Source organism: Staurois parvus, unplaced genomic scaffold (genome assembly GCF_062004578.1).
Source record: "Staurois parvus isolate SC_StPar_1 unplaced genomic scaffold, SC_StPar_1.0 ptg000186l, whole genome shotgun sequence".
In the NCBI taxonomy this organism is placed as follows: domain Eukaryota; kingdom Metazoa; phylum Chordata; class Amphibia; order Anura; family Ranidae; genus Staurois; species Staurois parvus.
The window spans coordinates 2,698,214-2,721,834 of record NW_028317982.1 but is presented as its reverse complement, the minus strand read 5'-3'; the positions used below and the strand labels follow the sequence as shown (position 1 = coordinate 2,721,834).

The 23,621-nt window shown below is 41.1% G+C and overlaps 1 protein-coding gene across 1 annotated transcript in view; it reads right to left on the bottom strand.

The window, feature by feature from the left end:
• OTOP1 (otopetrin 1) overlaps positions 1–14,445 on the bottom strand; it is a 72,168-nt gene extending 57,723 nt beyond the window's left edge. The window contains exons 1-3 of the mRNA XM_089677405.1: positions 14,360–14,445; positions 12,113–12,463; positions 1,966–2,102 (exon numbers count right to left, since the gene is read on the bottom strand). Coding sequence (XP_089533531.1) covers positions 1,966–2,102; positions 12,113–12,452 — 477 coding nt within the window. The 5' untranslated portion in view covers positions 12,453–12,463; positions 14,360–14,445. The remainder of the gene's footprint in view (positions 1–1,965; positions 2,103–12,112; positions 12,464–14,359) is intronic.
• Between the last annotated feature and the right edge of the window lie 9,176 nt (positions 14,446–23,621).

Genomic DNA, 23,621 nt, shown 5'->3' with positions numbered 1-23,621 from the left:
TCATCTTCCCTTCTAGTTATATATAGGGATTATTATTATTATTATACAGGATTTATATAGCGCCAACAGTTTGCTCAGCGCTGTACAATGTAACGGGTGACAATACAGTAACAATACAGTTCAATAGAAGAGGGATTTGAGGGCCCTGCTCCTTGGAGCTTACAATCTAGGAGATCATCCTGAGCATCCAGAAATGCTGTGTCCTGTATCAAAACAATATGCAGGGGGTTCAAAGGTGAGGAGTTTTGGCAGCTGGAGGTAGGGGATGCAGAGGTGAGAACTGTTGGAAGAGAGTGGCAGGGGATGCAGAGGTGAGCAGTTTTGGCAGGGGATGCAGAGATGAGAAGTGTTGGAAGAGGGTGTCAGTAGATAGTAGTCATGTAGTTTTGTCAGAGGGAGACAGGGGTTGCAGAGGTGAGCAGTGTTGGAACAGAGTGGCAGGGGATGCAGAAGTGAGCAGTGTTGGAACAGAGTGGCAGGGGATGCAGATGTGAGCAGTTTTGGCAGGGGATGAAGAGATGAGAAGTGTTGGAAGAGGGTGTCAGTAGATAGTAGTCATGTAGTTTTAGCAGAGGGAGGCAGGGGATGCAGAGGTGAGCAGTGTTGGAACAGAGTGGCAGAGGATGCGGAGGTGAGCGGCATTGGAAGAGGGTGGTATGGGGTACAGAGGTGAACAGTGTTGGAAGAGGGTGAATAGGGGTAGAAGCAAACAGTGTTGGAAGAAGGAGACATGAGGTGCAGAGATGAGCAGCATTGGAAGAAGATGGCCAAGGGTGTAAAAGTGAGCAGTGTTGAAAGAGTGTTGCAGAAGTGAGCAGTGTTTGAAGAGGGTGGCAGGGGGTGCAGGATTAAGCAGTGTTGAAAAAGGAGAGTAGAGGTGACCCTGGTGCTGGAGGCTCCATGCTTGCGATGTCCCAGAAGCTGGGTTTTGGACTGTCAGGAGGCACCAATGTCCACTCCCCACCTGCAGCAGTAGAGCAATCGCTCAGATTACAGATGCACAGAGACTGGGCAGACAGCGGCAACATGGTGAGTAGAAGAGACCTATATGACTGAATAACGCACACCTAGCACTGCATGGGATAGACAGGTGTGTCACCTGCCTAGTGCCTATGTATGTCTGTTGATCTACCTTGCAGGCATATTATTGCATGACTGCAAGGTTGATCAATAGACATACATAGCAGGCACTAGGCAGACAAAAATACAACAACTTAATACTCATACATTTAAAGTATGTGAATTAATACATTCATATTTTGCATTCCAATACTTTTTCTGTTGTGAAGGGGGCTCCCCCGTGGCACTTAGGAGAGGGTGACATCATCTTCCAGTGTGGATGTCCTTCAGCCTAAATAATACCATTTATGACCGTGGTCTCCACGTGCCACTCCACACTCTTTCCTTTATTTTGTCAAAAGAGGATGGCAATGCTAGGTACAAGAGGCACACAGCAAGGGCTACAAACCTGCAGATTGGAAACCACAAATCAAAAGTCAGTGGGTATGTTTGGCTACAAGATCTAATTAAGTTCCAAGGAGCAGGGCCCTCCTAACCCGCTTGTATTGAACTGTATCATTGCTGTATCGTCTCCCTTTATATTGTAAAGCACTGAACAAACTTTTGGCGCTATATAAATCTTGTATAATAATATTTAAGAAGTACTCAGAGACATAACCCTTCTCATACTCTAAATGTAGTAGAAATAATTACACAGTATGAGTAACCACTGAGCAGTAATAACATGTGAAAATAAAATAGCCTAATAACAGGACAACGTTTTAGGAATATAGCCTACCTAACAATTAAGGTTCAATTACAAGAACAATTGGCAATTCATTGTATGGAGTAGAGACAATCAGACATGATTCTTTCTGAAGATTAAAAAGGATACCTACACAAAAATCTCCACATACCTCTTGCAGACTTTAGTGTTAATTGGTAATCATATAGGAATCCTCCTACCTGTAAAAGTGTGTGGATGGTGTGAGTCACTGGAAATATCCCCTCGGTTATAGATAAACATTCAGAGAACCCAATGTAGTAGCCAATTTTGAATGAATCCAAAATAAGAGTAATAACTGCAAATAGTGTGATACCACCTGCAAGTGAAAAAAAAAAGTTGACTTTATATAACGGTACACTACATTATCTAAAGGCAAAACTTTTTTTCTGATTTTGGATAGTGTTAAAACTCTTGTCAGGTTTTGTTTGCTCATGAGAGTACCAGACAAACAATCAAGTTTCCAAAGTTTTTAATAATAAAATAGTTTCATAACAGAAAAAAGACACCAGGTTTCAAGGGCCAAACAGACTCCCCCTTCATCAGGGCTACAAAACAAATGCAGATATAAAAGTCCTACATATAAAGATAAAAAGTCATAAATAAAAACAAATATGGAAGTAAAGTATAACTTTTATTTTTATTTTTTATTTATTGGACTGTATTTTTGAATTCTCATCTCTGGATTTTCCACTGAATTTTATGAGGTCTCCTCCTTTCCTGGAGAAACTGGACCTAAGGTACCCAGTGGTAATTTCCAAACTTTTCCAGCTACTCATTTTTACTTTTGTTTGGATGTTTTAACTGCTGTCTGTGTCATCAATAGGAAGATTCACCCTCTTTTTTTTGTTGCTGTGATCAGGACAGAAAGTGATATGAAATCCAAAATTTACAGCTGTGAATGGAACATGAATAAAAGGGGACATCTTCTAATGGGGACACTTGTTCGGTGAAAACTTACCTTAGAAAGATTTTCTCTCACTTCTTTTGATGTCTCTGGGACAGAAAGTGAAAATACATTTTCTCACTGGTACAACAGTGTTCCTGCATTGTGAGGACATCAAGGGCCTTCCCACATTCCTGGGCCTGAGAGGAGAAGAGCATTGTCTGCTGGGGGAAGAAGGAATAAGGTATGTATTCCCTGTCTTATAACTCCCTTGACTAGATAAGTATTAGACTCTATTGGAAGAGTGGTAGTTTACCATAAGGAGGTTTTCATCAGCTAACCAGTCTTAAGATTTTTACTCCCATATTTGTGAAATTTCCTGAGCCAAACTTGATAAGGGCCTATGTGGGCTTTATACTGTGTTGATGGCATCAATGTGACATAAGTTTAAGATGGTTTTGCACTCCCATAGACCTGTATGAAAATGTAAAATCCATTTGACACAAACAGTATCCTTTGACAGAGAGTTCAGAAGTTGGTAACTTGTAATATAAAGAACTGTTAATTTCATTAAAGAGATTCTTTAGAAAAGAGTCAAACTGTTTCACCTTACTTAGAGAGTGGTTCAATAAATTGCAGATTTAGTTAATTAACTAAATTGGGGAGTTAAAGTCCCTAATTCATCCTATGCCTATCTCTTAAATTAGGCACGCAGTTCCCTATGGAAGAAACAACTGAATGTCATCCATCCCTCCTGCGTAGGATTCACATATTTGTGGTGCATTACTGCAAGCACATTGATGCATGCAATGTCACAAATGAATGGGTTGCTATTGCACCACAACTGACCTTTTAATGCACCTGCACATTTTTCTAGTGCACCAGTGTACAGATGGCTCACATCAGTGTATCATGTTGTGCTGAAATGCAAGTCTTTTGTGGTGCTTTGGGGATGTGACTACTTTGGATGTGCATGTGCCAATACGCAGGCTAGGAACTTCTACCAGTATCCTGCGTGGGCATGTTAACTTGAGCAAAAACACAGGTTGGTGTGTTGCATGGACATGTGCACACACATCCAATTCTAGAGCTAGTGTCAAACACCCTTTTTATAGGAAGGAGTAATGACAGATAGTTGCTGGATGATCTTCAGCTTATCTACAAACCCTACTTCCATGGTCCTTGATCTTGAGCTTATCTTGACTTCCTGTTACTGACTCAGTCTGTCCTTGGATCTGCCTCTGTCTGATTCTTGGTTGTGTCCTAAGCTCGCCTAAGGACTTAGTCTGTACTGCTTAACCATGTATAACTTGGTGTTGCCTCCTGATCACTTCATTATCTCCAATCCTGCTGACCACACATGTATGACCTTGACCTGGCTTCCAAACTTGTCTCTCTCATCTACATCCTACTTATCTTCTGTGTGTGAACTCAGTTTGACCCTTGACCTCGACACTGCTACCCTATAGTTCTTCCTTGCAGATCCTATCTTGCATCATCTCTGACTACTGTGGGTGTCAACATCCTACCGACTGTTGGACCTGACCTGCTCTACTTCAGTGTTTCTCTGTGATCCCTCTGAGACCCTCATCTCCCTGCTAGCGAGTAACCCTGATGACCACTTCCAGGAGCAGCCACCAGCAAACTGGACCTTTGTTATCCATGCCACTTTGTGCCTTGCACTCCCTGTCACCACCTCCAGTGGTGTCTGGACCACAGCCACAATGTAAGCCCTTTCCCTCACTTCGGCCTCTAACCAAGTACATAAAGATGTTTTTCTTATTCCCATACAAGTCTATAGAAATGCAAAACCTATCTAAAAAGGTCAAATGATCGGAATGATCAGAAGCATCTCATACTGATGTCAAACTGGCGCAATCAATTCAAGCCAAAACCTGTCAACCCTTGCCCGTATAGTTTTGTAATAGGAACAGGTAACCCCAGTTAAGGGCCTTCCCTCCCCTCTTGCTCTTAGGGACAATGCAACATTTTTTGTTTTCCATTCAATTTCTGTCTTGGGGACAATGGTCATCAGGACTAATATACTAGCAGAAAAAAACTTGACAAGAAACAGCTTAATCCTTCCCTACTCTATCCAAAACTAACAAAGGTAAAATTGCCTTTACATTCACTTTACTTCAGAACTTTAGTTTTCATTGGTACATTCTAAGGTATAAATCTGACAAACACTTAGGGTATGATTTGTCAGATCAACAAAACTGAAAAACAACTGTGTAGTATGAATGAAAATCTCATGACTGGATCTAATCTGCACTGATTGGGTAGGCCCTCACATTACATACAGTAGTACAGTAGTTGTTGGTTTGTCAGATCAAGAGAATTTACCATTTGGCTGGGAATAGCCAGCTTTACAATACTCATAAACATGAGGTAAGAGAAATCTGATTCACCCATTTTTCTGCCATACTTGGTAATGATACAACCCACAACCAGCAGCTGCTTGCCTCTTTCCCTGCACTTTGAATAAACAAGAATGTTCTCTTGATCTGTCTAGGAGCACACAGACAGGACAGCCTGAGAGCATCCACAAATTTTTGGGCATCATGTGCCCGCCATTTGTTTTGGAAGGCATAGTCTTGCAGTAAGCCACCCATAAACGCTTTGTTGTCTAAGAAATTAAAAGGAGAGAGCTAAGAAAGGAGTCCAAAGAGCTGTATATATATATATATATATATATATATATATATATATATATAATTATTTTTATACAGGATTTATATAGCGCCAACAGTTTGCTCAGCGCTTTACAATATAACGGGAGACAATACAGCAACAATACAGTTCAATACAAGAGGGTTAGGAGGGCCCTGCTCCTTGGAGCTTACAATCTAGGAGACAGAATATATATATATATATATATATATATATAACTATTACCACTATAAGCTCCACCTCATCAAACAGGCATCACCTTTTTCTGTAGAGCATACACTGAAAGAATTTTGCCCATTGTCCATTTGCTTATTCATATTCAACAACACCAGTAACCACTTGCCCTCCAGGGGATTTACCCCCCTTCCTGACCAGGCCATTTTTTGCGTTATGGTGCTGAGTTAATTTAACTGAAAATTTCACGGTCATGCAATGCTGCACCCAAATGAAATTTAAGTCCTTTGTTTCCCACGAAGAGAGCTTTCTTTCTTTGGTATTTGATCACCTGTGCATTTGTTATTTTTTGAAACAAAAAGACAATTTTGAGAAAAAAAATTATATTTTTGACTTTTTGCTAGTAAACATGTCCAGTAAAAAAATTTAAAAAAATTAAACTTTGTCATAAATTTAGTTCAAAATGTATTCTGCTACATGTCTTTGCTAAAAAAAAATCACAATACATGTAAATTAATTGGTTTATGTGAAAGTTATAGCGTTTACAAATGACGGTATATATACTGGGATTTTTTTTTTATTTTTACTAGTAATGGTGGCAATCAGCGACTTATGGCGGGACTGCGGCGGTCATTCTGACACTGGGGGGGAACTGACTTGGTGTCACTGACACCCCCAGTGACACCAATACAGTGATCAGTGCTAATAAAAAGCACTGACACTGTACTAATGGGAATGGACAGGAAAGGGTTAACATGTGGGGCGATCAAAGGGTTAACTGTGTGCTGTTTGCTGTTTTACTGTGTCTGTGCTTCACTGTAAGCATACTGCTTTGCGTGGCTCTGCTATGCAAAACCATGCATACCAGTGTGCAGGAGCTGAGAGGCAGATAACTGTATTGTTTACTCACAGTTCTCTCCCTCCGTCTGTAATGCTCCTCGATCACCTGGTGCCGGCGAGTAATCACCGGCCAGGACCCAGTGATTGACAGCCGAGGCCGCGAATAGCCAGAAATGCAAAATCACGTATATATACATGATTTTGCGCACCCCTACCGCCATGTAGAATTATATCTGCTATAGGGTGGCAGGAAAGCGGTTAAGTACTGTTCATGATCTTATTTTTTTATTTGCACAAACAGTTCAATTTTCAGGACAAGCTTTCAAGGCCTGTCTCCTTCTGAGGTCCAGACCAGCCTTTCTCAACCTTTTCAATATTGAGCAACCCTTTTTATAACTTTGTGGTTACAGGGAACCCCTGCTAAAATGTACTATATCTACAACTCATGATACATTAATGTGATGGTCAGTGGGAAGAATGCTCCTTACACTTGTGGCCATAGGGAAGAATGACCCCCTTACAGATAGCTAAACAGATCAATGGTGTCAGTGGGAAGTTATCTGAGAGGCATAAATTGGTCATTGTTCAAGGAACCCCTAGCAATCTCTAGAGCAACCCTGGGGATCCATGGAACCCTGGTTGGGAAACATTGGTCTATACAGGATTGATACAGGTTTAGAAAAATGTTAAGGAGAATCTGTAATCTCCCCTTCTTCTTAACATATGCTAAAACCTTTGAGTATTAGTACTGCTTGGACCTTAGAAAAAAGGAGGTAATCTCCAAAAGCTTGTCCTAAAAAATTTAACTATTAATCCAAATAAAAGAAGTGTCAAGAAAATTACGCAACTGTGTTGTTACAATAGTGTACTAATGTACCTAAAATGTCATCATTTCATATTGCTTTTAGCTTGGTACATGAAAAGTTAAGGTAAAATTTCTTAATTGCAAAAAACCCATAGACACCCCCAACGCTCAGAGGACTTCTACACAACCCAAAATTATGCAAATAGTGAATGGGAATTCTTTAACTGGCATGCTCAGCTGGTGCACTCCACCTCACATAGGGATATCTAGCAAAAAGCTTTAGAAAAAAACAAACAGGAGGGTGCAAACCCCTAGTGTATTACCAAAGCATTTATTGTTAAATAAACAGAAAAGCCAAATGCATACTCACGTAAGAGGAGAAAATTTAAGCATTGCATCACATCGATAACAAATCCAGCATTGGTGAAGTGTTACCCAATCCACTGCACCACAATATTGGCAAGCTAATGTGGTTTGGGGGATGCACCCCCCTCCTCAGAGCTAAACTCAACACTCCCCGAAAGCTTGTCCTCAAAATTGTATGTTAGTGCAAATAAAAAAAGTATCATGGACAGTACTCAATTGTTTCTGTCGCAAATGCACTAATACGGCTACAATCACCTCAAGCATGATGTTTATGACAAATTTTGACCCTACCATCTTAATGTCGCAGCAACCATACTGCCCATTCTCCTCTGACCTCTTACATCAACAAGGCATTTTCGTCAACACAACTGCCACTCACTTGATATTTACTCTTTCTCTGTAAACCCTAGAGATGGTTGTAAGTAAAAATCCCAGTAGATCAGCAGTTTTTTAAATACTCAGACCAGTACATATGGCACCAACAACCATGCCACTGTCAAAGTCATTTAAATTCTCATTTCTTCCCCATTCTGATGCTCAGTTTGAACTTCAAGTCGTTTTTACCACGTCTAGATGCCTAAATGAGTTGCTGCCATGTGAATGGCTGATTAGCAATTTGTGTTACCAAGCAATTGAACAGGTGAACCTAATAAAGTGGCTGGTGAGTGTGTGTGTGTGTGTGTGTGTGTGTGTATATATATATATATATATATATATATATATATATATACACACAGTGAAGGAAATAAGTATTTGATCCCCTGCTGATTTTGAATGTTTTCCCACTCACAAAGAAATGATCAGTCTAAAGATCAAAAGGTAGGTGTATTGTAACACTGAGAGACAGAATAGCAACAACAAATTCAAAAGATATGCATGTCTAACAAATGATGCACTGATTTGCATGTTCATGAGAGAAATAAGTATTTGATCTCCTTCACAAAACATGACTTAGTACTTGGTGGCAAATCCCTTGTTGGCAATCACAGAGGTCAGACGTTTCCTGTAGATGGCCACCAGGTTTGCACACATCTCAGGAGGAATTTTGGCCCACTCCTCTTGGCAGATCCACTCCAAGTCAATAAGGTTTGGTGGCTGACATCTGGCAACTCAAACTTTCAGCTCCCTCCACAGTGTTTCAATCAGAACACCCAATCCACAACCCATTTTCAATGCCCTGGCTGAGGGAAGAAGGTTCTCACCCAAGATTTGATGGTACATTGCCCCGTCCATCGTCCTTTTGATGCAGTGCAGTTGCCCTGTCCCCTTAGCAGAAAAACACCCCCAAAGCAGAATGTTTCCACCACCATGTTTGACAGTTGGGATGGTGTTCTTGGGGTCATAGGCAGCATTCCTCCTCCTCCAAGCACGGTGAGTTGAGTTGATGCCAAAAAGCTCGATTTTGGTCTCATCTGACCACAACACTTTCAATCAGTCCTCCTCTGCATCATTCAGATGTTCAGTGGCAAACTTCAGACGGGCCTGGATATGTGCTTTCTTGAGCAGAGGGACCTTGTGGGCACTGCAGGATTTCAATCCTTGTTGGCGTAGTGTGTTACCAATTGTTTTCTTGGTGACTGTGGTCCCATCTGCCTGGAGATCATTGACAAGATCCTTATGTGTAGTTCTGGGATGATTCCTCACTGTTCTCATGACCATTGACTCGCCACAAGGTGAGATCTTGCATGGTGCACCAGACCTAGGAAGACTGACAGTTGTTTTGTGTTTCTTCCATTTGCGAATGATTGCACCTTCTCATCAAGCTGCTTGGCGATAGTTTGGTAGCCCAGTCCAGCTTTGTGTAGGTCTACAATCTTGTCCCTGATATCCTTGGACAGCTCTTTTGTCTTTGCCATGGTGGAGAGTTTGGAATCTGATTGTATGATTGCTCCTGTGGACAGGTGTCTTTTATACAGGTAACATAATGAGATTAGCAGCACTCCCTTTAAGAGACTGCTTCTAATCTCAGCTTGTTACCTGTATGAAAGACACCTGGTAGCCAGAAATCGTGCTGAATGATAGGGGATCAAATACAACTACCATTCGATTTTTAGACTGATCATTTCTTTGTGAGTGGGCAAACATTCAAAATCAGCAGGGGATCAGATACTTATTTCCTTCACTGTGTGTATGTATGTATGTATATATATATATATATATATATATATATATATATATATATATACACACACACTATATTGCCAAAAGTATTGGGATGCCTGCCTTTACTCGCACATGAACTTTAATGACATCCCAGTCAGATGAGAAGGCCTGGCTCGCAGTATCTGCTCTAATTCATCCAAAAGGTGTTCTATTTGGTCGGGGTCAGGAATTGGTTGGTTGTGCAGGCCAGACAAGTTCCACCACCCAAAAATCGCTCATCTTTATGGACCTTGCTTTCTGTAATAGTGCGCAGTCATGTTGGAACAGGAAGGGGCCATCTCCAAACTGTTTCCACAAGTTGGGAGCATGAAATTGTCCAAAATGTCTTGGTAAACTGACACCTTAAGAGTTCCCTTCACTGGAACTAAGGGGCCAAGCCCAACCCATAAAAAACAGACCCACACCATAATCTCCCCTCCACCAAACTTTACACTTAGCTCAATGCAGTCAGGCAAGTACTATTCTCCTGGCAATCACCAATCCCAGACACATCCATTGGATTGCCACACAGAGGCGTGATTGGTCACTCCAGAGAAAACATCTCAACTGTTCTAGAGTCCAGTAGCAGCGTGCTTTACACCACTGCATCTGACGCTTTGCATTGCAGTTGGTGATGGAAGGCTTGGACGCAGTTGCTCGGCCATGGAAACCCATTCCATGAAGCTCTCTACGCACTGTTGTTGTGCTAATCTGAGGGCCACACAAAGTTTGGAGGTCTTTAGCTGTTGACTCTGCAGACAGTTGGCAATCTCTGTGCACTGTGTGCTTTAGCATGTGCTGACCCCACTCTGTCATTTTATGTGGCCTACCACTTCGTGGCTGAGTTGCTGTTGTTCCCAGTTGCTTCCACTTTGTTATATTACCACTAACAGTTGACCATAGAGTATTTAGTAGCAAGGAAATTTCATGGATGGACCTAAGCAATAAGCACAGGTGGCAACGCCTGAATTCACTGAGCTCCTGAGAGTGACCCATTCTTTCACAAATGTTTGTAGAAGCAGTCTGCATACCTAGGTGCTTGATGTTATACACCTGTGGCCATTGAGGTGATTGAAACACCTGAATCTAATGATTTGGAGGGTGTCCCTATACTTTTGGCAATCTAGTGTATATATACACACATATATTTTAATAAGCAACAAACACTCTTTCATATAGCACAGCTACTTCTGGGATTGGATCCATGAACACCTGCATGGAATTTGCATGGTCTCTCTGCGCTTGTGTAAGTTTCCTCCTGGTACTCCTGTTTTCTCCCACACCCTAAACACTTGCTAGTGGGTTAATTGGCCCTAGTATGTGTATGTATACATGTGAAATAGGGACCTTAGATTGTAAGCTCCTTGAGAACAGGGGCTGATCTGAATGTACAGTATACAAAAAAACGCGCTGTATAATTGTGGGAACTATATAAATAAACAGTAATGTGTAAAAATCAGGAAAGTTGGAGAAGTCCTTAATTGTATACTTGTTCTAGATCAGTTATTCAAAGTAACAAAGAAAGTGCCAGCATGACTGCTAAAAACTAGTAATTTTAGAATGGGGTCTCTATGTTTTCTCTAGTATATTTACTATATTTAACAACAAACTTTTTCCTATAGGAAAGCCATTTCTGTGATAGCATCCCGGTCAGTCCACATGGATAAAGGCTCCAGAATCCAATAAAATCATCATTCAGCAACCAAAAAAGGTACATATTTTTATTTTGTTCTATTAATGGCAATCTGCTCCAATAAAAATGTGCTTGAAAATGCAGCTGTAGAGGTAATTTTTTGCAGTGCTTAATTCTTTTTAAGCAATATGATTTTGCTTGATATGTGCAAAAGAGACAAGAGTATTTTTTTTCGACCGGAGAAAAAAAAGCATATGGAAAGAGTCCCTTTTTGAAACAATCTAAGATTGTCTAGAACAAGTTCCATTGGAAAACTACTCCACTTTTTTACCTCTCTTACAATACTTACAAGGGATGGCTTCATGGAGGGATGAGTAAAGAAGTTATCTGAATGCCTTAAGGGATTGGGAAGGAATTGTTTACCTCCTAGAGCAAACTTGATTCAAGGGTTCTTTACTTTCCTCTGGATCATATGGAGATTTAGACATTGGAAAATGTAAGGTGTTATTAGTTGAAGTCAATGGACTTGTCTTGTTTCCAACAAATTTGCTTAGAAAATAAACTCCAATAAGTACTATTAGCTTCTATATTGATTAACTATCATAGACTTAATGCAATGTGCTTTTTTCCCCAAGGACTCACAGGACAACAAGACTTTAATGTGGGTTGTGGGTTTATATATTTTACCCAAATTTAAATATTTGCTTTTTTCTCCTGCACCCTTTTGTAAACACATCTACGTGGAATTAGAGGAAATTTTAATGATCCTTAGATCCCTTAAAGAAAAAATTAGGCACATCACTCACTTACATCGTAGCCACCTGGCTCCAGCATCCGTATCCTTCTCTATAATTGTCCTTCTCTGAGTATAGCTCCCAAATATGTACCAGAGCATCCATACCAACTGAATGAGCATTAGTGTTATCAGATAGGAGAGGAGATCTCTGTCTGTTATCCCAACAGCATGGATAGCCCATGCAAACATCAGCAACAGCCCCGCGAGGAAGATATTGAAGCCATACTGGCTGCTGAGGATCTCTGCGTTCTTCTGTGGATAGTTCCGAATCAAATTAAAGTGTAATTTCTTCCCCTCCACCTTCTGGGTTTCATCTGGAGAAGACAATATGTCTAATCCCTGCTCTTCGGCCATCCTTTTCTTTTCTGCAATGCAAGAAGGGAGACAGCTAGAAAAATCAGGGAAGACTATTAAGATTAAGTAGTGAAGTAAAGTTTCCATTAGATACTGTAAAAACAGAGCCTGACATTTATTTCCTCCTTCTGAAAAATACTAATTTCTTGGCTGCCCCGACTAACTAGCTTTTTGAGTATCTGACTAGGAACAAGTGTGCAAATCAGGAATGTTGGAGAAGTCCTTATTTGTATATTTGTTTCAGATTAGTCATTTAGAGCATTAAAGAATGTGGCAGTATAATAGCCAGGCAAACAGTATTTTCAGAAGGACAGCTCAGCACTTGGGAAGCAATTGTGTTTTCTCTTAAAACAGGTTTTTATTAAAGAGCCATTCCAGGAAAAAGTTTGGTTTTGATTATGGGTGGATGCTGGTGGCCATCAATCACTTATAGACTATTTAAGTCTTCTATTATTAAAATCTCTTGTTAAAATCCCTTGCCCTGCCCTAAATCTCACTCCTCCTGCGTCATTTTATATAAAAATAAATGAAAAGGTGGGACTTTCTCATAATTTCAACTGCAGATGGGCAACTTATGTACAGAGCAAAGCAAACAGGAGATCAGTTTTTAGAAGTGTTATAGTTGAGTTATTGAATGCTATTTTTTGATTGGTTGCTGTAAGCTGCAATACATTACGGGTTTGTACTTATTAGACTACAAAAGATAAATCAAGTATAATATAATTACTAGACTGCCAGGAAAGGTATCTTATAAGGGTCCATGGACACTGGCTTAAAAAAAATGCCAGTGCTCTTGGCAGAAAAAAACGCTAATTGAGCAGTTTTTTTTTTAAATAACATTTAGGAGTGCTTAGTATTTTTTTCTGTCACAAAACAGCTCTCAAAAATGCAAAACAGAAGGGTTTCTTTCTTTCTGCCTCTAAATGCTGAGCATAAAATATGCCTTTAAATTACTTAAAATGCATGAACACACAAGATAACATTAGTTAATTCTACAGGCAAAACTCTAAGCCAGACTGCATGAACCTTAAAACTCAATGGTTGCAACCAGATACACAATTCCTTAAAGACATTTAAAAAATGTAATGTAACAACATAATGCAAGATTTACAGTGCATGTCATCATGTTGAAAAATTACCTTCAGTGCCTGTGCACAGAATAGTGCTTAAGCTTTATCTATTTATTTTATTTATTACAGTTACTTATATAGTGCCATCAATTTACGCAACACTTTACATATATATTATACATATTCTAACGTATATATATATACATATATATATATTTATTTTTCAAAGCTTTATGCCACAGTTTAAGACACTTAAATATAAGGCATCAAAACCCTGATATTCCCCTTACTGAATACTGATAATTGCTGTTATATAAAAAGGACATTTAAATTCAAGTTTTGCCTTTTCAAGTAATAATTATTTCTTTTCACAGATGCTAAGTGCGCACTTCACAAAATTTGTAAAAAAAAAAAAAAAAATTATAACACAACAAAGAAGATTCCATAGAAAAGGATCATATTAAGAGTTTACAATTTAGTCAAGTAATATTGTGTTAATAGATTTTGAAGATTGACGATTGTACTACTATCCCCTTAAAACAGCCAGAAGAAAACAAAAGCTTAAAGTTCCATTTGGTGTTTTGAAAACGATCTGTCCTGGGATCCATCAAATCCTGCAAGAGTTGTAATTTCATCTATTATTTATCACTAATCTATTGTTTTGGGTTGGTTAGTTCACATACAAAGCTTTTATTCACCGCAAGAAATGCTACGCTATTAAAATCTTTGACATCAAGGTTGCAAAAATTGATGTATACCTTAAGCATTTTTTAAAGATGTTTAAAAGTGGAAGGCATTAAGAATACAAACAGGTTAAAAGCCGTGACTGCGTCTTACCACATCTATTAGTTCCTCAACAATGACTTCTCTCAGCGCAGAAGGAAGCTCAAGGACTGAGTCTAATTTTCTCAGATGGGATATTTTGTCCCAGGCTCAAGCTTTGATCCCTCTTATAGGGATGGTTTTGCTGTAGACGTCAGAGGGATCCAGCCTGCAGGCAGATAGAATTTCACCTGTAACACCTTAGTGCAGCATAGACAGCAGAGGTAGTCCTCTATCCCTCTCAGCTGGACACCACAGAAAGTCACATTGTGCAAACCTTCTCACTGTCACACGGGGCACAGATGTAGCATAAGGAGAGGTGCACAGAAAAACGTCCATCAAAGCAATGCTGTCACATGTAAGACAAAATCATAGTGTCATAGAGCCGAGAGTAGGACTCACATTTAGGGCTCATGCACAAGAGGGCAATAAAATACTGATATCTATGCAGGCAGAAAGATCCTGTATATAAACGCATGTAAGGCTACATTCACAGGGGCAATTGGATGCAGATAGATTGCTGCATTAAGAGACGAATGCAGCGATATTCCGTGCTATGGCCGCATGTAAGCTGGCTGACTAGCTGCGTCTAAAACTCTGCAGGAATACCAACCCTAGATGCACACTGAGCCCAAGGTTAGTAGGAGATTCCATTTGATTGTAACCATTCGAATGACCAGCTACATGGAAACAGCGGCCATGCTAGCCATTGATTTATACTAATTAGGGAATATTTACGAAAGGCAAATAGGCTGTTCATTTTGCAAGTCCAGTTGCACTTTGCAAGAGAATTTGCCCCAGAGCTTAGTTAATATGTTGAAGTTTCACATTGCAAAAAGTATAGAAACAAAAGACTTTTGCTTAAAGCGGAGTTCCACTCACCGGCCGAAAAATAAAAGTCGGCAGTTACAAGAACTGTAGCTGCTGACTTTTAAAAAACAGCCACTTACCTGTCCCTTGGTCCCGCGGTGTGTCCCCCACAGCCTGTTTCACCGGCCATCCTGGATTTCAGGAGGCCGGCATCTTCAGTGTGGGCACCCGGCTGTGATAGCTTGTGGCTTCACAGCTGGGTACCCACTGCGCATGCGCGTGTAGTGCTGCGCTTCATGAATGGTCCTGTAGTCTTCTGGGACCTGTCATGTGTCCCAGAAGACTACAGGGAGGGAGGACACCTTCCACTTGGCGATCGCAGAAGTGGGGGCGGGTACATGTCAAATTCGGGTAACCGCTCCCCCCCGCCCCAAAGGTGCAAATCCTTAATGGGAAACAGTCCTTAAAGTGGAACTTCCCCTTTTGGATGGAGCTCCGCTTTAAGTACAACAGATGAGCAAAAAGAAAATGAAAAATAAAAATAAAAAGAGCAGCTAGCACATAGTAGGCAGGACACATCATGTAGAATATTATAAGTGCAGCGCTAACACCATATGATTTTGGTGGAATTGGTAAACAAACAACCCCACCAATAGTGGATTCAGAAAGGTGCAAACACACAAATGCATCAAATAATAAATCCATGCAAAATCCTCATAAGTCTGCAGGTGTTGCTGCTTAGAAGATAAAGCATAGACAGAGAAATCCTCCACCGTCAAATCAATCACACAACCTTTTACCAAAGATTTGATCACCCTGTGGATTGGTCAAATAGCACAGTTTTCAGGCCCAAAAGAAGGTAATCAGCCTTCCAAATATGAGTCTTCAATCGGTTCTCTGTATGTGCTGCACTCCTCCCAATTCCAATCTCAAACAGCCCAGATCTCTCTTAAATCAACAAACATTAAAGAAGAGAACAAGGCCAACTCATAGTGTAGTAAAACCGCAAAAAATAACATATTCATAGGATTGAACTTACAGAGGTGGCCGTGGTCCATGCCGATGCACGATGACGTCACACGTTGTGACAGCGTGACACCAGGATGGAGTCTTGGCATGTGACATCATTGTGCAGCGGCACAGACCGTAGCCATCTTATTGGTTGGAAACTCTGTTTTGCTTTTATATCAAAGAATGTAAGTGTAATAATTTGAATAAATTACTTTTTGTGGTTTTACTGCATGTGATAGCCTTGTTTTCTTTGATGTTTGTTGCTTTGAGAGATATCTGGCCTATTTGAGATTGTAATTGGGAGGGGTGCTGCACATAGAGAGAACTGATTGATAACTCATATTTGGAAGACTGATTACCGCCTTTTAGGCTTGAAAACTGCACTATTTGACCAATGTTCTCCCTGTGCCTGTGTGTGTTTCCTCCCGGTACTCCGGTTTCCTCCCACACTCCAAAGATATGCTGGTAGGTTAATTGGCTCCTGTCTAAATTGGCCCTAGTATGTGTATGTATGAATGTAAGTTAGGGACCTTAGATTGTACACCCCTTGAGGGTTAGGGACTGATGTGAATGTACAATATATGTATGTAAAGCACTGCGTAAATTGACGGTGCTATATAAGTACCTGAAATAAATAAATAATCCACAGGGTGGCCAAATCCTTTAGTAAGAAGCTGTATGATTGGTTTGACAGTGGAGGATATTTCTGTCTGTGCTTCATCTTCCAAGCACCAGCACCTGCAGACTTATGAGGATTTTGCAAGGACTTATTATTTGATGCGATTGTGTGTGTTTGCACATTTCCAAATCTACAATTGGTGGGGTTGTTTGTTTACCAATTCCTTTCAGGGTAATAATATGGTGTCAGTGCTCCAATTATGATTATATATAATGCAAATAATACCCAGTCACGTTTGAGGAAAATTAAAAAAAAACTGCATTATTGCTTGCACATAATTGAATGATAGAAATCAGCTTCACCTCATTCACAAAGCTCTGGGACACATCCCCTTGCCAAGTGCAACTTCCCTTGAAAAGTGAACAGCCTATTTCAATCAACCCCAGTGTGTACAGGCAGTGTTTACATACTCATCTACTTGTCAACTACTTGTCAATAGTCACTCCTGGCCACTATTATTCAGTCATGTAAATATATCCTAATGGTCCGTAAAGTGCTTCTATTCACAAGCGTTTAGACCTGTAGACGTAGACATATGTAAAGCAACACACACATTGAAAAATTCTTTGTCCATTCCTCTTGCTCAGTTTTCAATTCTAGCACATATATTATTATTATTATTATACAGTATTTATAAAGCGCCAATAGTTCGCTCAGCGCTGTACATTACAAAGGGGGACAGAACATGTGACAGAACAATACCAATACAGTGCAAAACATGAGGGGATTGAGGGCCCTGCTCTTTCGAGTTTACAATCTAGGAGGGAGGGGATAGTGGTACAGGAGGAGATAGCTGTGGGGGATGGAGTGGTAGGAAGAGTGGAGGAGGTCGGCAAGTTAGCAGGGGGTGGGGTAGGCTTCCCTGAAGAGATGGGTTTTCAGGGTGCGCCTAAAGGAGAGGAGTGTAGGTGATAATCTGATGGGTTGGGGTAGGGAGTTCCATAGGATGGGTGACACCCTGGAGAAGTCCTGGAGGCGGGCATGGGAGGAGACCAGGGAACTAGAGAGAAGGAGATCTTGTGAGGAGCGGAGTGTGCGTGCTGGGCGGTACTTGGATATTAGGTCAGTGATGTAGTTCGGGGCAGTATGGTGGACGGCTTTGTACGTCAGTGTTAGGATTTTGAATTTGATCCGTATACGTACAAAAGTTTACTCAGTACATGCAGAAATTATTATTATACAGGATTTATATAGCTCCAACAGTTTGCTCCGCGCTTTACAATATAACGAGAGACAATACAGCAACAATACAAGAGGGTTAGGAGGGCCCTGTTCCTTGGAGCTTACAATCTAAGAGTTATGGGGATATACTGACTGCAGGTGCACAATTTAGTTTTCTACTTTGATTTTATGCAGCTGAGCATAGCACAAGATTACTGAATACAAAGAACTGTGTACGTGGGCCCATAATATACAATGATGCTACATTCAGATTAGTAAAGAAAACTATATGTTGAATCGAAACTTGTTGTGCCCTTGATTTTCAGATCCATGCTGCTATCGCACAGAAACATAAAAAATGTGATGGCACAAAAAGAGATCCATCGAGTCAGCCCCCTTCTCTTTAACATTTGGGTTTTTTGTATTTTCTTTTTTTCTATACCTAGCAGTAGTCAAGTATTTTTGTATAGTCCCTGCAGACTAGGCAAAAAAAAAATATATATGTTTGGACTTGACTTATGGATACATGACATTTTGGCTGGCTCAACTTCAGCCAAAACATTTTGGGGGGGATTTACTAAAACTCTGACAATAAAACCTGGAAGCTGATTGTTTTCTATGCAAAGCTTGACTGAACGAGCTGAATGTAGAAGCTGATTGGCTACCATGCACAGCTGCACTGGATTCGGAGTGCTCCAATTTTAGTAAATCTCCCCTTTGGCTTTTAGGAATTGAAAGAGTTAAACCCTGTCATGTTTTCATTGCGCTCTCCATTTTAGTTGGGTGATACCCTTCCCCTTCTGTCCCAATGACATTATGTTATGCTTTTCTTTGGATGTTTTAATTGGCGGCATCTTAATTGAGATTCTTCTGAAGCAAGTGATGTCATTGTGCTGGGTTATGGTACTTATGCAGGCCATAGACGGGTCATTTATAGGCTGAATTTTCGTCTGCACGAATATGCACGCCGTTAGTGGGGCAATGCCGTCGGCCGTTTTTCGCAGATCTTCTCATTTCTTTTTATTGGTCATGCTGGAAAATCCACGAAAAACGTCCGTTTTTTTGTAGACATTGGTGGCAGCATCGGTGAAAGCAACGACCGATTTTTCGTTTAGCGGCCAACAATTCGTCATGGACAGCCTTACACTGAGTGTAATGATGAGACTGTAAACTCAAGGTTCCAAGAGCTATTGTTTTGGGGTGGGACCCAATGTAAGTGACAGCCTTTCTGCATTTCCATGTTGCTTATTATTTTTTTTACATAAAGCTGTATTAAACTATTAGATTGTATTTTATGCTTATATTTTTCAAACATTGTGAGAATGTATGGAGATGGAGCTGGAATGGTGAAAAAGAGACTCTTTATGATTTAATTGGGTATTCCTATCAGGATATTATTTTCCCTATAAGAGATCTGGTGACATTAGTGAAAATGCGCATCTGGCTTTTATCATTTGAGGTCCATCCCATCTCATGGGGAAGCCTTTTTTGCAGGTGGTGGCAAGTAACACAGTTAGAGGACATTTGATGTGGAGTTCAGAACACATGCAGTGCTAGAGATAAAGGTGGAGTATCCATCTCCAAGGTCTCTTTAACAGTAGAAAACTTTACTACCTTTTTTTTAAAGTATAATGTACCATAACATGTCAAAACTACTGCTACAGTTCAAGTATCATAGATAAGCACATTATAGATATAGAGTGTACAGTCTGTATAAATCTTACAAAAATTTAAGGCAGAAACAAAATGTCAGGGAAAATAAAGTCCCAGTAGGTACAATTACAGGACACTGGTTTTTAAGTTTCATGAGAGAAAAACCAGGGTAGGAGAAGGAGGGGGGTCAAATGGAATCCAACCATGCAGTCTAGATTTTGCATGGTAGACCATATTTGGCTAGGCAGCCTCTACACATATAGGTCAACTGGAATAGAGAAAGTGCAGCTCTAACAGCTGAACAACAACTAATGGAAGAGGGTGGGGAAGCAAGTTTCCATTTGAGTAGGATTTCCCTCCTGGCATAGTAGGATGTGTAAAACTACAGTAGTTTAGGAAGTTTTAGACATGGAGTCATAAAGCCCCAACAACAGAACAAAAGGATCCAGGGTCAAGGATACCTTGAGCACCTTAGTAAATCTAGATGTTACCGGTTTCCAATATTCAAAAATCTTAGGGCAGCTCCACACTATATGGCAGAAAGTGCCATTTGGATTCTGACACTTGTAAGACAGTGGAGAAAGAGTGGGATCACTGTCATGCAGGCTCGGGGGGGTTAATAAATCCTATGCAAAAATTTCAATTGCGCAAATTTATCCATAGCAGATATCGTCAATTTTGTGTATTGGGCCACCACATTTTACCACTCCTCCTCAGAGCGAGCAGGGATGTCAAATTGCCATTTTAGGAAGAGCAAATAGGTCTTAACACCATGGTAAGTTATGAGGTAAGCATAGGTTTAGGAGAGGGGTTTGTCAAGATCAGAGGTCCTCAAGACAGATTTCAAAGAGCTCTGCTGAAGATAAGGAGCTTGGGGGAATTAGGCCCTACTGGAATGCTGTAAATGAAGGTACCTAAAAAATAGTGGTTAGGAGATCAAATTCTGTATTTAATAAATCAAAGGAACGAAGTTCTCCACTCTATAAAATATGACCAAGAGTATGGATACCTGCTCTTTTCCAAATCAAGAGATCAGGGATGCTAGAAAAGGGGGATTTGGAAACCAGGGTAGAGGAGTAGGGTACCACTTCAGAATGGTTGTCCAGACCCTACAGTGGTAAGGTACAGGCCAAGGAGGAGCAGGAGTCCCTGTGTACTAAGGATTTTTTTTGTGCAGTGAAACGCATTAAAAAAAACTTAACACCTGGTGCAGAGCAAAAGTGAGCACACAAAACAAAAAAGCATAGGGTATACGTATAGCCCTCCTCTGAAGAGAAAAGGCCCTAACCCTGATCCTCCTGGGCCCAAGGCTCCTGACTGGGACACTCACTGGTCCATCCCGCTCAGACCAGGTGGACCCTTTCTCCAGTAAGCCTGCCAAAGAAAGGCCATCCCAAGTACTAAGTGGGGCTTCTCTGAAGGGAGACCTCATGGGAGGGGAAGAACCTGACCAAAAGGCCACACGCCCCCCTTCCCCAAGACTTTCAGGACAGCCTGAGGACCTACACCCTACTAACTGGAGAAGTGATAATGTACATACAGTGCTGTGCAAAAAATGCAGTGACAAACACACACAAATTTAAAAAAAGGGAAAGGGGAAGTGGATAAGTGCTTTCATTGCCAAAGTGCTAGACCATGGTAGACCTTTCAGCCAGAGGAAACATTTCCTTAGGTCCTTGCCAAAAAGCCCGGCCCTAGAGGCAGTGACCATGGTGCCAAAACACTCATAATGAGTTACCCTACCATGAGGATTTACGTGACCCCTGAACTGTCACCCCCGAGGCGCATAAATCACAGCCTTTTCTCAGCAGGGCTCTAGGCCAGACCAGCGCATCCCCATTTCTACCAGAAAGGCATTAGAACTTCAGCCCCAGAGGAAAAGGGTCCCTCCCACTGTTCCCAAAAACTGATAAGAACAAATACACTTGATCTTCGTACACAGAAAAGGCTTCTCAGCTTTTTGGCTAAGTATTAAAACAGCTATGAAGATCCAATTATGAATGACTCAAAGTCTAGGGCAGGGCTCCCTTCAGGAAGGGTGAACCACAAGTGTAGAGTAACTATGAGAAAGGCCAAATAGTAGAAATGCAATTTGAGCAGAGTTAAGCCAGCTTCATCAATGGGAAGTTGCAACTTAGGAAGAGCTAGTCTAGGATGCCTTCCTGTTCACAAAAAGGAAGCAAGGATGGAGGATAGAATGCAAACAATTCTGGCAGCTCAAACGGTGTATAATTTTATAGTGAATTTGCTTGATAAATGTCCCCCAGTGTGCAGAGCTCCTCATTATTACAAAAGACTTAGGCCTCTTTCACACTGGTGGTAAATGCTTACCATCCACTAAAAAGAAGTTCACAGTGGATCACTTTTCAGTGGGTGGTATAGCAGGTGTTCAGGAGGTGCTACTGTCGCCTACTGATTTTTTTTTTTTTTTTAATTGCCAAACTGCAAATTTACATTGCAGGACAGAATCGCAACCGCAAGCCAAGCTTTTTCCTTGTGGTTAAAGCGGTTGTAAAGGATCAAGATATTTTACCTTCATGCATTCTATGTATGAAGGCAAAAAACTGTGTGCAGCAGACTCCCCTAATACTAACCTGAGCCCCGTCGTGATCCAGCTGTGTGCAGGAGAACCTCAGCTCTCCGGGAACTCTCCCTCCTCATTGACTGAGAAAACAGGAGCCAGTGGCTCCCATCACTGTCAATCACAGCCAGTGGGTCAATGAGGAGAGAGAGTGGGTGAGGCCAAGTCATGGCTGTGTGTGAATGGACACAAAGCAGTGGCTCAGGAGCAAGCCTGCTTAGGTGCCCCTGTAGCAAACTGCTTGCTCTGGAGGCACTCTGCAGAAGAGAAGATCCAGGAGCACCGATAGGGGACCTGAGAAGAGGAGAATCGTGCAAAACCTCTGCACAGAGCAGGTATGCATGACAGGTTTGTGATTTAAAAAAAAAGGAGGTGGAGAAGCTCAGAGTATGCAATAGGATCAGATTAAGCATTTTCAGTACAAAAGAAGAGCTTGTACAACTGCACAAGATGGAAGGTAAGGCTGGATTGCAACTTGGAAATGATCAGGTGATAAATCAGTTTTTATTGTGATGCCTGTCAGCATGGGATGACTGTCAGTGTCAGACAGCATAAAACAAATAGTAATTAAAAAAAGTGTATTTTTTTTGTAACTACAACAGCCTCAACTCTTCTGGGAATGCTGTCCACAAGGTTTAAGAGGGTGTCTATGGAAATTTTTGACCATTGTTCCAGAAGCACATTTGTGAGGTCAGGCACTGATGTTGGACGAGAAGGCCTGGCTCGTAGTCGCTGCTCTAATTCACCCCAAAGGTGTTCTATTGGGTTGAGGTCAGGACTCTGTGCAGGCCAGTCAAGTTCCTCCACCCCAGACTCGCTCATCCATGTCTTTATGGACCTTGCTTTCTGCACTAGTGAGCAGTCATGTTGGAACAGGAAGGGGCCATCCCCAAACTGTTCCCACAAAGTTGGGAGCATGAAATTGTCAAAAATGTCTTGGTATGCTGATGCCTTAAGACTTCCTTTCACTGGAAAACCCTGAAAAACAATCCCACGCCATAAACCCACCTCCATCAAACTTTACACTTTGCACAATGTAGTCAAGCAAGTACCGTGCTCCTGGCAACCGCCAAACCCAGATACATCCATTGGATTGCCAGACAGAGAAACATGATTCGTCACTCCAGAGAACAGGTCTTCACTGCTCTAGAGTCCAGTGGCAGTGTGCTTTACGCCACTGCCTCCGACACTTTACATTGCAATTGGTGATGTAAGGCTTGGATGCAGCTGCTTAATTATGAAAACCCATTCCATGAAGCTCTCTATGCACAGTTGTTGTGCTAATCTGAAGGCCACACAAAGTTTGGAGGTCTTTAGCTATTGACTCTGCAGACAGTTGGCGACTTCTGCACACTGTGCACTTTAGCATGTGATGACCCCGC